We start from the raw sequence: 11927 nt of genomic DNA on the forward strand, positions 1-11927 counted from the left end.
ATGTTGGTATTCGTTTTCGAATTCATCTTTGTATAAGTCCTCATACATATCCATGTTTTCATAATACATGAATTTATTTTCATAATCCTTCACCTTCATTGTGTATGGATTCCATATTATATGACCTTTATGGTTCTTATCAACATAGATAATATATAAATGATTGAGCGTTGGCTCTAACTCATATACTGATTTGTTTTTGTATAACATGTGCGGCATATAGTTACTATTCAGTATTATTGGCATATTTTTCTTTTTAGTTATTGACTTTGTGAATTTGCCATTAAGTTTTAACAGTGTTCCTTCTAACATTTGGTTTAAAAATGTTAATTTGAAATCAGAACCTGTTTCTTCATTATACATAAAATCATAATCATCATCCTTATAATCTGACCAATCATTTTCTTTATTCATTAGATATGCTCGATGGCCACCTTGTTCTAATACATCAATGTTATATGTCTTACCTACATTTGATGGACCTACAATCCAGTATTGTGGTATCTGATTTTTACCACCAAACATTGTTTCACTACCAAACATAGACCACTTATGTAATTTATTTCCAGGGTTATTTTCCATATCTGCATCATGAAAGTAAGAATTTAAATTTGATTTTACAGTATCATATTTCCATAGCAATTCTGGATACATTTCGGTAGCCTTCCACATATTAAGCTGCTTAGTAATTAATTGATATCCAAGTAACTGTTGGTGCATTTTTCTAGTTTTAGTTTCATAATTTGGATCCATATTATAACAAATATAATCTTTTCCTTTCATACAATAGCTAATAGACTTTTGTGGATTACCACCTGGTTTAATATTTGGAGTAACACCATCAATAGTAAAGAATTTACGTGCTGTTTTTGTGTCGAACCGCTCTTGTATCCATATGTGTACATGTTTCTCATTGGTTTCTGGTGCAATTTCATCACATGCAATTGCCTTTTCAATTCGATAACCAATACGTTCATGTTTTATAAACCATTCCATAATTTGCTCTTTTGTTAAACGGATGCAACACCATCAATAAGTCCCAAAGCCAAGGCAAAATCAACATCAACAGCTTCGAGCAAATTGTTGACCAAAGAAGAAAAACAACAAATTGACAAGATGTTCGCAAAACTGGATCTGGAAAAGTTCTGGACACTCAAAGCAACAGAAAAAGAAGCCGCAAAAAAGAAGGAGAAGCCCAAAGCAGTTGAAGAAAAAATAATGGAATTCGCACGAAAATGCAACTACCACCCGTAAGTAAAAAAAAAAAAACTTTTCCTTGATATGTTATGCTTAACCATGGATGCTCAAATTAAATTACTCATTTTTACACCAGCCCAAGTCAATCATTAATCCTTGATATTGAAGACGATCATTGGGAAAGCGTTTTCACCACAGACGAATTAGGCGAATTAGAAGAAGATCATGGCAACCCGCTGTTGTTGCCTGTGACCGAATGCATCGCTGATAAGTTGACCGAACTTCTTTAAACAGTAGTAAGTTAAAACAAACACGGATTATGATGATTGTGGTATGTTCTTAACCCTTTTGGTATTATATCGCTATTTGTAGAAAATGCCCAAGGACGTTTATAAATATGCACAGAAGATTGACCACGATCCTATCGATGATCCTCTTCTCGCATGGTTGACGATGACTTTGATGTCTGTTTCGCTCCTTTGCATGAAGCATGCTGATGTCAAGGAAGGATATCTTGAGTCCGACAAACAGTACCAGATGTGGGGCTTCATCAACACTGTCTTCATTGGCTCGCCGATCACCGCTTACAGGTATGCGATAGCAATTATGCACACCATCACTTTAATAACATATGAACTAACGCATTATTTCAATGATTGTGTTTTTATGTATCATACAGCAAAGAAAAGTCCAGTAAAGCAAACGCAACAGCATCTAATAGCAAGCGCAAACTTTCTGCAGTTGAAGAAGTTCAACGAAAGGCGATGGGAAGAAAAATGGATGCCATTTATATCAGTGGTGGAAAGGAACTGGGGTGCATGGAAGTTGTAAGCGAAGCAGATCAGATGAAGGAATGGAAAGATGGTATGGTGAAAATGCCCGTTGTCATGTAAGACCAACTTTGGGAGATTGTCCAAGAAGCACCCGAGCTGATTCGCAAGGTTGAGGGGGGTAATGGGTTTAATATGAAACAGTTATTTACATATCCTCCTTTAGAAGGGTAATGGGTTTAACACGAAACTGTTATTTATATATCCTCCTTTAGAAGGAAAGAAAACAAACATACTTCTTTCCTTCTAGATAGGATCTTATTCAGACATACCTTTTCGAGGTGGATTCTATAAGTATCATTATTTAATGAGAAACTAAATGTCTTTATTTTTTAAAAAAATAGTGTTATTTAATTGATGCTATCTAATTTTATTAATTTATTAAAAAAAATGTTTACAAAAATGTCTTTTAAAATTTTAGCGATCGCCCTATTCCCCCTTCGTATCCTGCGATTAACTTTAAACTTAGTTTGTATTATTTCTACTTATTGGTTTAAAATAATTATTTATGGATGTAATAGATTATTACAAACTTATTATTCTTTATTACAGAATAATATTCTATCCATTATTAAGTTTATTAAACATAAGTATTACTATTCTACAGATAAAAATCATTTTAGATTTGCATCTGTATTTTTAATTCCTAATATTCTAGTTGATTCTATTCATCTTTATTTTATAGAATTTATTCACTTCTTAAATAATAATCTTTCTAACATTTTTACAGGCTCTTTAGGTTTAGTATTACTAGGTTTATTAATTTATATAAGTTCTGCCCCTAATTCATCTAATACAAATCCTTCATCAAAAAATACTTTTAATGTTAATTTTGGAGATGGAGGTGTAGGGTCAAATAATCATCCATCAAATAGTAATTCTAATAATGATAAACCAATTACTTCTCCTGGAGTTGCTGCAGGAACTATTTCTGGAACAACAATAACTGCTGCAGTTAAAATTGCAAAAACAAATCCTAGAAATGGATTGTTCTTAAGTGTTGTTGGTACTATTGGTGGTTTTGCTACTTATGGATTAGGTGAAATGATGAATCGTAACTATGAAGAAAGAAAAAAAATGAGAGAAATGTATGAAAGAATGTATTATCACTCTATTAAAAGATTTAGTAGTCCTCCACTAGATGGAAACATCAAAATTAATTCTCCAAATGAAAATAGTAATAATTTTGTAGAATTAATTTCAAAATTCATTGAAAATCCACAAGATGTATTTAATTTATTAAATGAATATTTTAGAGGTAGTGATGGAAATCCCAGTCCTATTTTAATTCTATGTGTTTGTCTATTTACATTTATTGGAATTCTTGGTTGTTTCTTTTTAATTATAGGTATGTTAAGTAAACGAATTAAAATTGAAGAATGAGAATTTATTAAGAATAGACCTTTATTACATAAATTAGTTTGCCTTATTATTTCATTAAAAGATTGGAATAATTTTGTATTATTAATAATTATGTTATTATGTCATATTGGAATTTTAGTTATTTGCTAGTATTTAAATGAATCATTCTGGGTTAATGATTTATATAAAAGATTATTATTATTATTTTATAATAATAATAAATAATCTCCCATGATATCAATATTTATTATTATTTTATAAAATTCTCCCCCAGTACCTTGATTTATGTCTTCTCGTGGCGGTACTGTACAGGATTTTTCATCTCCTAGCAGACGTTTGAACTTTTATTTAGGCAGAGTGGACATGAATGTTAGTCTGAGTGGACATGAATGAAAGTTAATCTGGACATGAATAATAATTGATCTGGACATGAATGAAAATCGAGCTAGACATGAATGAAAATCGAGCTAGACATGAATGAAAATCGATCTAGACACGAATGAAAATCGAGCTGGACATGAATGAAAATCGAGCTGGACATGAATGAAAATCGAGCTGGACATGAATAAAGATCGATCTGGACATGAATATAAAACGATCTAGACATGAATATACATCGACCTGGACATGAATATAAATCGATCTGGACATGAGTAAAATCAATCTGTACATGAATGAAAATCATTCTGACAAGAATAATAATCAATCTAAACATGAATAATAGACAACCTGGACATAATAACAGTCAACCTGGACATAGTTTTAGTCAACTAAGACATAATAAAAGTTGAAGTAGATAATATATTAAGTATAGCAGAGCAGAATATATGAGTACTTAAGATTTTCAATTCAAGTCAAGACATAATATAAGTTAAGCAGTACAAAGCCAATGTCAAGATATAGTAGTATGGCTGTTTCACTCGTGACAAGAAGCTTGTAGGCTAATGTACAGGAAATGGCAAGGGTGCGTCAGAGACTCACTGTGCGCATAAGGCATAAGCCTATTTTGCTGCTGTGGGAATAGGGCCTGAGCGTTTCCCCTCATTTCACTTTACCCGGGTTGAGTTTGAAACAATTTGGAGGCTGGTGGCAGAGGTAGGTGGAAAGTGTGGGGTTTGTTAGCAGCAGCAGGGAGGGAAAAAACAACAACTAAAGATCCCTTTTTTTTTCTCATTACCATTCGCCATGGCAAATCAACAGCTTCGACGCACACTTGTAAATGGCTCCTACTCTCTTCACGATGATTAAAAAACAAAGAAAACAAAACGGCACAATCCACGGATTTATTGAAAAACGAAATGAAGGTAACTGTTTTCTTAAAAAAGCATGTGCTCAAGATTTATAAAGGAGTAGACCGCCGTTACTGCTGCTTAAAAAAACGCTGGATAAGTGAACAAGGGAAGGAAAAGGTTATCGGTTGTGCTTGAGGTATAGCTTTAGTGGAGATATTATCATTCAGGATTACTGCTTCTTTCTCATTTTCTCTGTATATACTTGATGCACCATCTTGCACCAATCCAACGTCAAACCTATGTGCGTAATACAACATCGTCCTCTACCTGCACAAACCATTCGTACTCACAACAAGAACGACGCAAAAATTTTCTTCTCCATTACTCATACACAATTATATACAACATGACGCTGATCCGCCATTGACTTGCAAAATATACAGCCTGACGCATTTATTTTTCACTATCATGTACGCCCATATTACACGATGACGACTATGACGCCGGTCTTTTTGTTTTAATACTTGTACGCTCAAGCACATCATCATCGTAATGACGGTCATCTCTTTCTTTGCTGTTTGTATTCACATCACTGCGATGATAATTATATTCCTATGATGCATACACACCACCACAACTATAATCCTCCTCTGCAATTCGCTGTACTCGCACACACACGATGGCAACAACGATTACCTTTTTCTTTTTGCATATGCCAACACGAACATTGCCGGTCTTGATGGATAAGGTAGCTATATATGCTGATGGGTGGTATGTAGGGTTTTATTATTGTTACTGTAGATATTATGGTTGGGATGAAAAAAATAAAAGTAAAAGATCATACATTATGTAGTCATTATGTTTCAGTTGTCTGCATAAACGGGTGTGAGATGGGATTGCATGTTATTACAAGTGCTTCTATAAAAACTATAGATATAGCTGTCAGCGGGATGATAATATGGCAGGGACAAAGAAGAAAAGGCGTTCGTTGTTATGAAGGAGGAAGTTCCTTTGCTATTACAACAGCAAGTTTATTTTTTATTAATAACAACAACTATGAACAACCAACAAGTTACTACCCTTGACAACATTCGCTACGCTCTCTCTCACTCGACTGTACGTGGAGTTCTTGCACTCATTCCCAATGAAATCGTGCGCCTTCTTACTGCTCAATGGCAGATCTTTAAGGATCGCATCTCGGAATTGTGTGGCTACAAATAGGTTCACAAACGCGAGACTGTGAGTGGCATCAGACGCTCTGCCACGCAATACCAATAATTACAATAACCATCCTTTACCACGAAACAACATCCTTCGCACCTGCATAACTCTTGTAGAACCTTCTTCGTTATCTTTCTTATATAACGGTCAACATACTTTATTTTCATCCAATCCACAGCAACACAAAAGGAAAGAAACCCGTCAGTTATCCTTCCTGCTATCTACAGTTCATTTTCCATAAAGACCGGCGATGTTAACGTTAGTATATGCAAAAGGTAAAAAGTAATCGCGTCAGGCTGTATATTTTGCAAGTCAATGGCGGATCAGCGTCATGTTGTATATAATTGTGTATGAGTAATGGAGAAGAAAATTTTTGCGTCGTTCTTGTTGTGAGTACGAATGGTTTGTGCAGGTAGAGGACGATGTTGTATTACACACGTAAGTCTGACGTTGGAATGGTGTAAGATGGTGCATCAAGTATATACAGAGAAGAAAAAAAACAGTAATTCGGAAAGAGCGTATGTCTACTAAAGCTATACCCCAAGCACAACCAGTAACCTTTCCCTTCCCTTGTTTACTTACCCAGCGTTTTTTAAGCAGCAGTAACGGCGGTCTACTCCTTTATAAATCTTGAGCACATGCTTTTTTAAGAAAACAGTTACCTTCATTTCGTTTTTCAATAAATCCGTGGATTGTGCCGTTTTGTTTTCTTTGTTTTTTAATCATCGTGAAGAGAGTAGGAGCCATTTACAAGTGTGCGTCGAAGCTGTTGATTTGCCATGGCGAATGGTAATGAGAAAAAAAAAGGGATCTTTAGTTGTTGTTTTTTCCCTCCCTGCTGCTGCTAACAAACCCCACACTTTCCACCTACCTCTGCCACCAGCCTCCAAATTGTTTCAAACTCAACCCGGGTAAAGTGAAATGAGGGGAAACGCTCAGGCCCTATTCCCACAGCAGCAAAATAGGCTTATGCCTTATGCGCACAGTGAGTCTCTGACGCACCCTTGCCATTTCCTGTACATTAGCCTACAAGCTTCTTGTCACGAGTGAAACAGCCATACTACTATATCTTGACATTGGCTTTGTACTGCTTAACTTATATTATGTCTTGACTTGAATTGAAAATCTTAAGTACTCATATATTCTGCTCTGCTATACTTAATATATTATCTACTTCAACTTTTATTATGTCTTAGTTGACTAAAACTATGTCCAGGTTGACTGTTATTATGTCCAGGTTGTCTATTATTCATGTTTAGATTGATTATTATTCTTGTCAGAATGATTTTCATTCATGTACAGATTGATTTTACTCATGTCCAGATCGATTTATATTCATGTCCAGGTCGATGTATATTCATGTCTAGATCGTTTTATATTCATGTCCAGATCGATCTTTATTCATGTCCAGCTCGATTTTCATTCATGTCCAGCTCGATTTTCATTCATGTCTAGATCGATTTTTATTCATGTCCAGCTCGATTTTCATTCATGTCTAGCTCGATTTTCATTCATGTCCAGATCAATTATTATTCATGTCCAGATTAACTTTCATTCATGTCCACACAGACTAACATTCATGTCCACTCTGCCTAAATAAAAGTTCAAACGTCCGCTAGGAGATGAAAAATCCTGTAAGTAGAGATAATTAATGTTGAAACTAAATAAATCATTACTAAAAATTAGATACTATCTAATTACTTACTTACTTTAAAAATATGATGTTTACAAACTTATTCTATATTTTTAGCGATTGCCCTATTTTCCCTTCGAATACCTGCGATTTAAACTCTTTTACAGAGCTTATTTCAAGTTACATCAGGATTAAAACACCTGATGGTTTAATTACTAGTAATATCTAGATTAATACTCCGGATAATTTACTTTTAGCTTTATTACCTTCAGTTGTATGTATAAATAAAAACCCTTCAGAAAATAATATTTTAAATTCAACTTTTAATGATTTAAAAGATTTTTCTCTTACAAATAAAAATTCTAGTGGTTATATTACTATTAAAGAAATTTTATCAAACGATATTTTATCTCTTAAAGAAAAACAATTAAATTTAGAAGAAAAATTACATTCTTTATGGTTGAAAAAACTAGAAAAAATGAGTAAGTCTAAGGATTTCTTAAATACAAATCCTAGGTTTAGAATACTTTTAAATAACTATAAGTTCTTAGAAGACGATTTAAAAATGTATTTTGAAAATGAAAAATATATTAGAAACAAAAAATATCTTTTTATGTTTAAAGAAATAGATAAATCCTTGATGCTGTTCTTGATTTTAAGTTTGTTAATCCCCTTTATTATGAAATATGAAGATAATAAAGTACAATCAGTTACTACTTTATTTCATAGATTAGGAAAAACTTTATATAAAGAATGTTTATATCAAAAATATATTAAAGAAGTTGATGATAAATCTAAGGATATTGTAACTTTTAATTTATATTTAAAAAATTTTACAATGAATGAAGAGAATTTTATTAATATTGGTGGTACTGTTATTAGTTATTTAGATATGAAAAGTGATCTTTTTAATATCTTAGAACGATATGATGTTAAAAGTAAAAAAACTCATAGAGAAATTATTCCTAGTTACCAATTGAAAAACTATATTAAATATTTAGGTATGATTGATGGTCATGAATTACCTATAGTATATCCACCTATTTATTGGGAATTAAATGATAATACTAATAATATTAAGAATTTTAATCCTTTAATTAGAAGTAAAAGATTTACTGAGTCAAATATTAAATTTATAAATAAAATGACAATTAAAATGGTTAATTATATGTCATCTATTGGTTTCAATATTTATCTTAAAGTATTAGATCTTTTAATGAATCTGCCACTTAATGATGATTTAATTATTAGAACATTACATAAGGAGACAGATGAAATGAGTGAGATTATTAAAAAGAATAATAAAGAAAAAGAATTTGAAATTACATCTTATAATAGTAAATTCTTATATAATAATTCAATTTTAACTATTGCTAAACTTTATAGAGATGTTGAACAATTTTATTTTACTTTCTTTTTAGACTAGAGAGGAAGAGTTTATTGCCAAGGGGGTGAATTAAATTTCCAAGGTGGTGAATTAGCAAGATCATTATTGTTATTCAAAAAAGGTAATGTATTATCTGAAAATGGATTAAATTCATTAAAGGTTTATAGAGCAAATGCTTTTGAATTAAATAAATTATCTATTACCAAAAGATTAGAATGGGTTGATCAACATTTTTCAAAAATCTTAAATTTAAATTCAGGATTATGGAGAAAAGCTAATGAACCTATGTTATTTTTAGCTTTTTGTTTTGAGTTACAAGGTTATAATAAGGATCCATTAAACTTTATTTCTAGTTTACCAATTTATTTAGATGCAACATGTAATGGTGTACAACATTTAGCTGCAATGATTTCTGATTTTGATCTAGCTAGTAAAGTTAATTTAGTTGAATCTGATATGAAAGATGATCTTAATGATCTTTATAGTTTAATGTTAAATCCTATTAATGAAGAAATTAAGAAAATAGAGGAATGTGATTTAGAGTATGCCAGATTAAAGGGTTTAGTATTAAATAGAAAGATTGTAAAAAGAAGCTTAATAACTATTTCATATGGAGTTAAGATTAAAGGATGCTACTTTTATGAATATCATATCAATCGTAACATCAATCTATTAAATTAATTATAATGGTGTCATGGTACTATTATTTACTTACACATTTTTGTGAACTTTTGGGTTAAATCCAACAATAAAATGGCGTTTCTTCGAAAAGGGCAAAAGGAAAACTGTGGATCGACCTCCCAAGAATGGAATAGCTAAGAAAAATTTTCACTCATTTAGCCACTGATAGCAATAAATTTTTTTCCCCTTTTCTTTCCTTCTTCCCTTCGCGCAAAATATTGTGTCTTGTTACTTCCTATGGTTTTTGAAGTTTTATTATCAAAGCAAAAAGTACGTATACCGAGGAGTTTCAATATAACTAGCATGAACCTCTCATAAATACATCTAAAAACTATTGTTAACGTTTATTTTGTTGGTATTTCCATTGCAACTTCATCGACAACGACAGGGTCGAACCCAATATGACAGAACACAGCTTGGTTGAAAAAGGTGTGTATCTAGTTCTGATTTATTCACAAATAGCATTGACACTCTTTTAATATCCAAAATAGCAATCTCCGAACTCTCAAAAACAACAAAAAAAATCTCTTACCAACAAATCATCGATCACCTCGCCGATGATATTGTCAGCAGTTGCGATGCAACAAAAGAAAACGCAATCGATGATCTCAAATCATTTTGGATATACGAGCTGGAAAGAGCCACGTGCGATGCTGAAATTACTCTTGTACGCGTTATTACAATTAAAAATGAAATGCTATATAATTATATACGTACGTGTTACTGATACAATTGACATTCAATCATATATTTATCAGATTCGAGCTGAGCCATCCTTTGAAAATATCAAAAAGAAACTAGAAGACAAAATGGAAGTAACGCAAGGAAATGGCCCAGCCACTGCTGTCACAACAACAAAACCTGCAACACCATCAATAAGTCCCAAAGCCAAGGCAAAATCAACATCAACAGCTTCGAGCAAATTGTTGACCAAAGAAGAAAAACAACAAATTGACAAGATGTTCGCAAAACTGGATCTGGAAAAGTTCTGGACACTCAAAGCAACAGAAAAAGAAGCCGCAATAAAGAAGGAGAAGCCCAAAGCAGTTGAAGAAAAAATAATGGAATTCGCACGAAAATGCAACTACCACCCGTAAGTAAAAAAAAAAAAAACTTTTCCTTGATATGTTATGCTTAACCATGGATGCTCAAATTAAATTACTCATTTTTACACCAGCCCAAGTCAATCATTAATCCTTGATATTGAAGACGATCATTGGGAAAGCGTTTTCACCACAGACGAATTGGGCGAATTAGAAGAAGATCATGGCAACCCGCTGTTGTTGCCTGTGACCGAATGCATCGCTGATAAGTTGACCGAACTTCTTCAAACAGTAGTAAGTTAAAACAAACACGGATTATGATGATTGTGGTATGTTCTTAACCCTTTTGGTATTATATCGCTATTTGTAGAAAACGCCCAAGGACGTTTATAAATATGCACAGAAGATTGTCCACGATCCTATCGATGATCCTCTTCTCGTATGGTTGACGATGACTTTGATGTCTGTTTCGCTCCTTTGCATGAAGCATGCTGATGTCAAGGAAGGATATCTTGAGTCCGACAAACAGTACCAGATGTGGGGCTTCATCAACACTGTCTTCATTGGCTCGCCGATCACCGCTTACAGGTATGCGATAGCAATTATGCACACCATCACTTTAATAACATATGAACTAATGCATTATTTCAATGATTGTGTTTTTATATATCATACAGCAAAGAAAAGTCCAGCAAAGCAAACGCAACAGCATCCAATAGCAAGCGCAAACTTTCTGCAGTTGAAGAAGTTCAACGAAAGGCGATGGGAAGAAAAATGGATGCCATTTATATCAGTGGTAGAAAGGAACTGGGGTGCATGGAAGTTGTAAGCGAAGCAGATCAGACGAAGGAATGGAAAGATGGTATGGTGAAAATGCCCGTTGTCATGTAAGACCAACTTTGGGAGATTGTCTAAGAAGCACCCGAGCTGATTCGCAAGGTTGAAATCGTTGGATATGCCATTCATGGTAAGAGGTTCAGCAACATACATTCAGACATGTAGTGATACTAACCTGTGGACCATTTCTCATTGATTTTGCTCCTATTGTCCTCGCTTGATACTTGTTTTTTATTTTGTATACGGGATAATTCTATGCTAGTGGTGTTATGTATTCTTCACCTCGCATGAAATTGCCTCGCACGCAAAATGATAAACAAGTTGAGGGCGAGTCATATGGAAAAACCAATATTACAATAAACTGAAACAGGCAACCGAATCACTATGCTGGACATGGATGTTCCAAAGGGTTACGTCTCGAGGGTTCGACGAATCAGACCCATATCATATCCAACGTGCTCGGACGACTTTGTGCTCTACTTGATCCCCTTGATTGAATTAGCC

The 11927-nt window shown here is 33.3% G+C and overlaps 4 protein-coding genes across 4 annotated transcripts; all 4 read left to right on the top strand.

Moving 5' to 3' along the window:
• Nucleotides 1-1116: 1116 nt before the first annotated feature.
• Nucleotides 1117-2090, top strand: BDB00DRAFT_880570 (uncharacterized protein; the record flags this gene model as incomplete). The annotated part of the gene is made up of 4 exons (XM_053128010.1): nt 1117-1250; nt 1334-1445; nt 1570-1787; nt 1877-2090. 4 exons carry the CDS (start codon nt 1117-1119, stop codon nt 2088-2090), a joined length of 678 nt encoding a protein of 225 aa, XP_052972120.1.
• A 6332-nt stretch (nt 2091-8422) lies between these two features.
• BDB00DRAFT_985598 (uncharacterized protein) lies at nt 8423-9279 on the top strand. Its single transcript, XM_053130028.1, has one exon. The coding sequence runs from the start codon at nt 8479-8481 to the stop codon at nt 8899-8901; it is 423 nt and encodes a 140-aa protein (XP_052972121.1). The 5' UTR covers nt 8423-8478; the 3' UTR covers nt 8902-9279.
• BDB00DRAFT_728051 (uncharacterized protein) lies at nt 8902-9303 on the top strand (the record flags this gene model as incomplete). The annotated part of the gene is made up of 1 exon (XM_053118273.1): nt 8902-9303. A coding segment is annotated over one exon (402 nt), but the record flags the coding sequence as incomplete, so codon positions are not given.
• A 599-nt stretch (nt 9304-9902) lies between these two features.
• Nucleotides 9903-11477, top strand: BDB00DRAFT_903507 (uncharacterized protein; the record flags this gene model as incomplete). Its single annotated transcript, XM_053128569.1, has 6 exons — nt 9903-9972; nt 10035-10210; nt 10302-10636; nt 10721-10880; nt 10957-11174; nt 11264-11477. The coding sequence occupies exons 1-6, from the start codon at nt 9945-9947 to the stop codon at nt 11475-11477; spliced, it is 1131 nt and encodes a 376-aa protein (XP_052972123.1). The 5' UTR covers nt 9903-9944.
• Between the last annotated feature and the right edge of the window lie 450 nt (nt 11478-11927).

The sequence above is a fragment of the Zychaea mexicana genome (genome assembly GCF_025766255.1).
Source record: "Zychaea mexicana strain RSA 1403 chromosome Unknown BDB00scaffold_280, whole genome shotgun sequence".
Lineage (NCBI taxonomy): Eukaryota > Fungi > Mucoromycota > Mucoromycetes > Mucorales > Lichtheimiaceae > Zychaea > Zychaea mexicana.

Excerpts from the sequence above, each read along its gene's own strand:
- BDB00DRAFT_985598 (XM_053130028.1), top strand. The coding sequence starts at position 8,479 with ATGATTGATGGTCATGAATTACCTATAGTATATCCACCTATTTATTGG.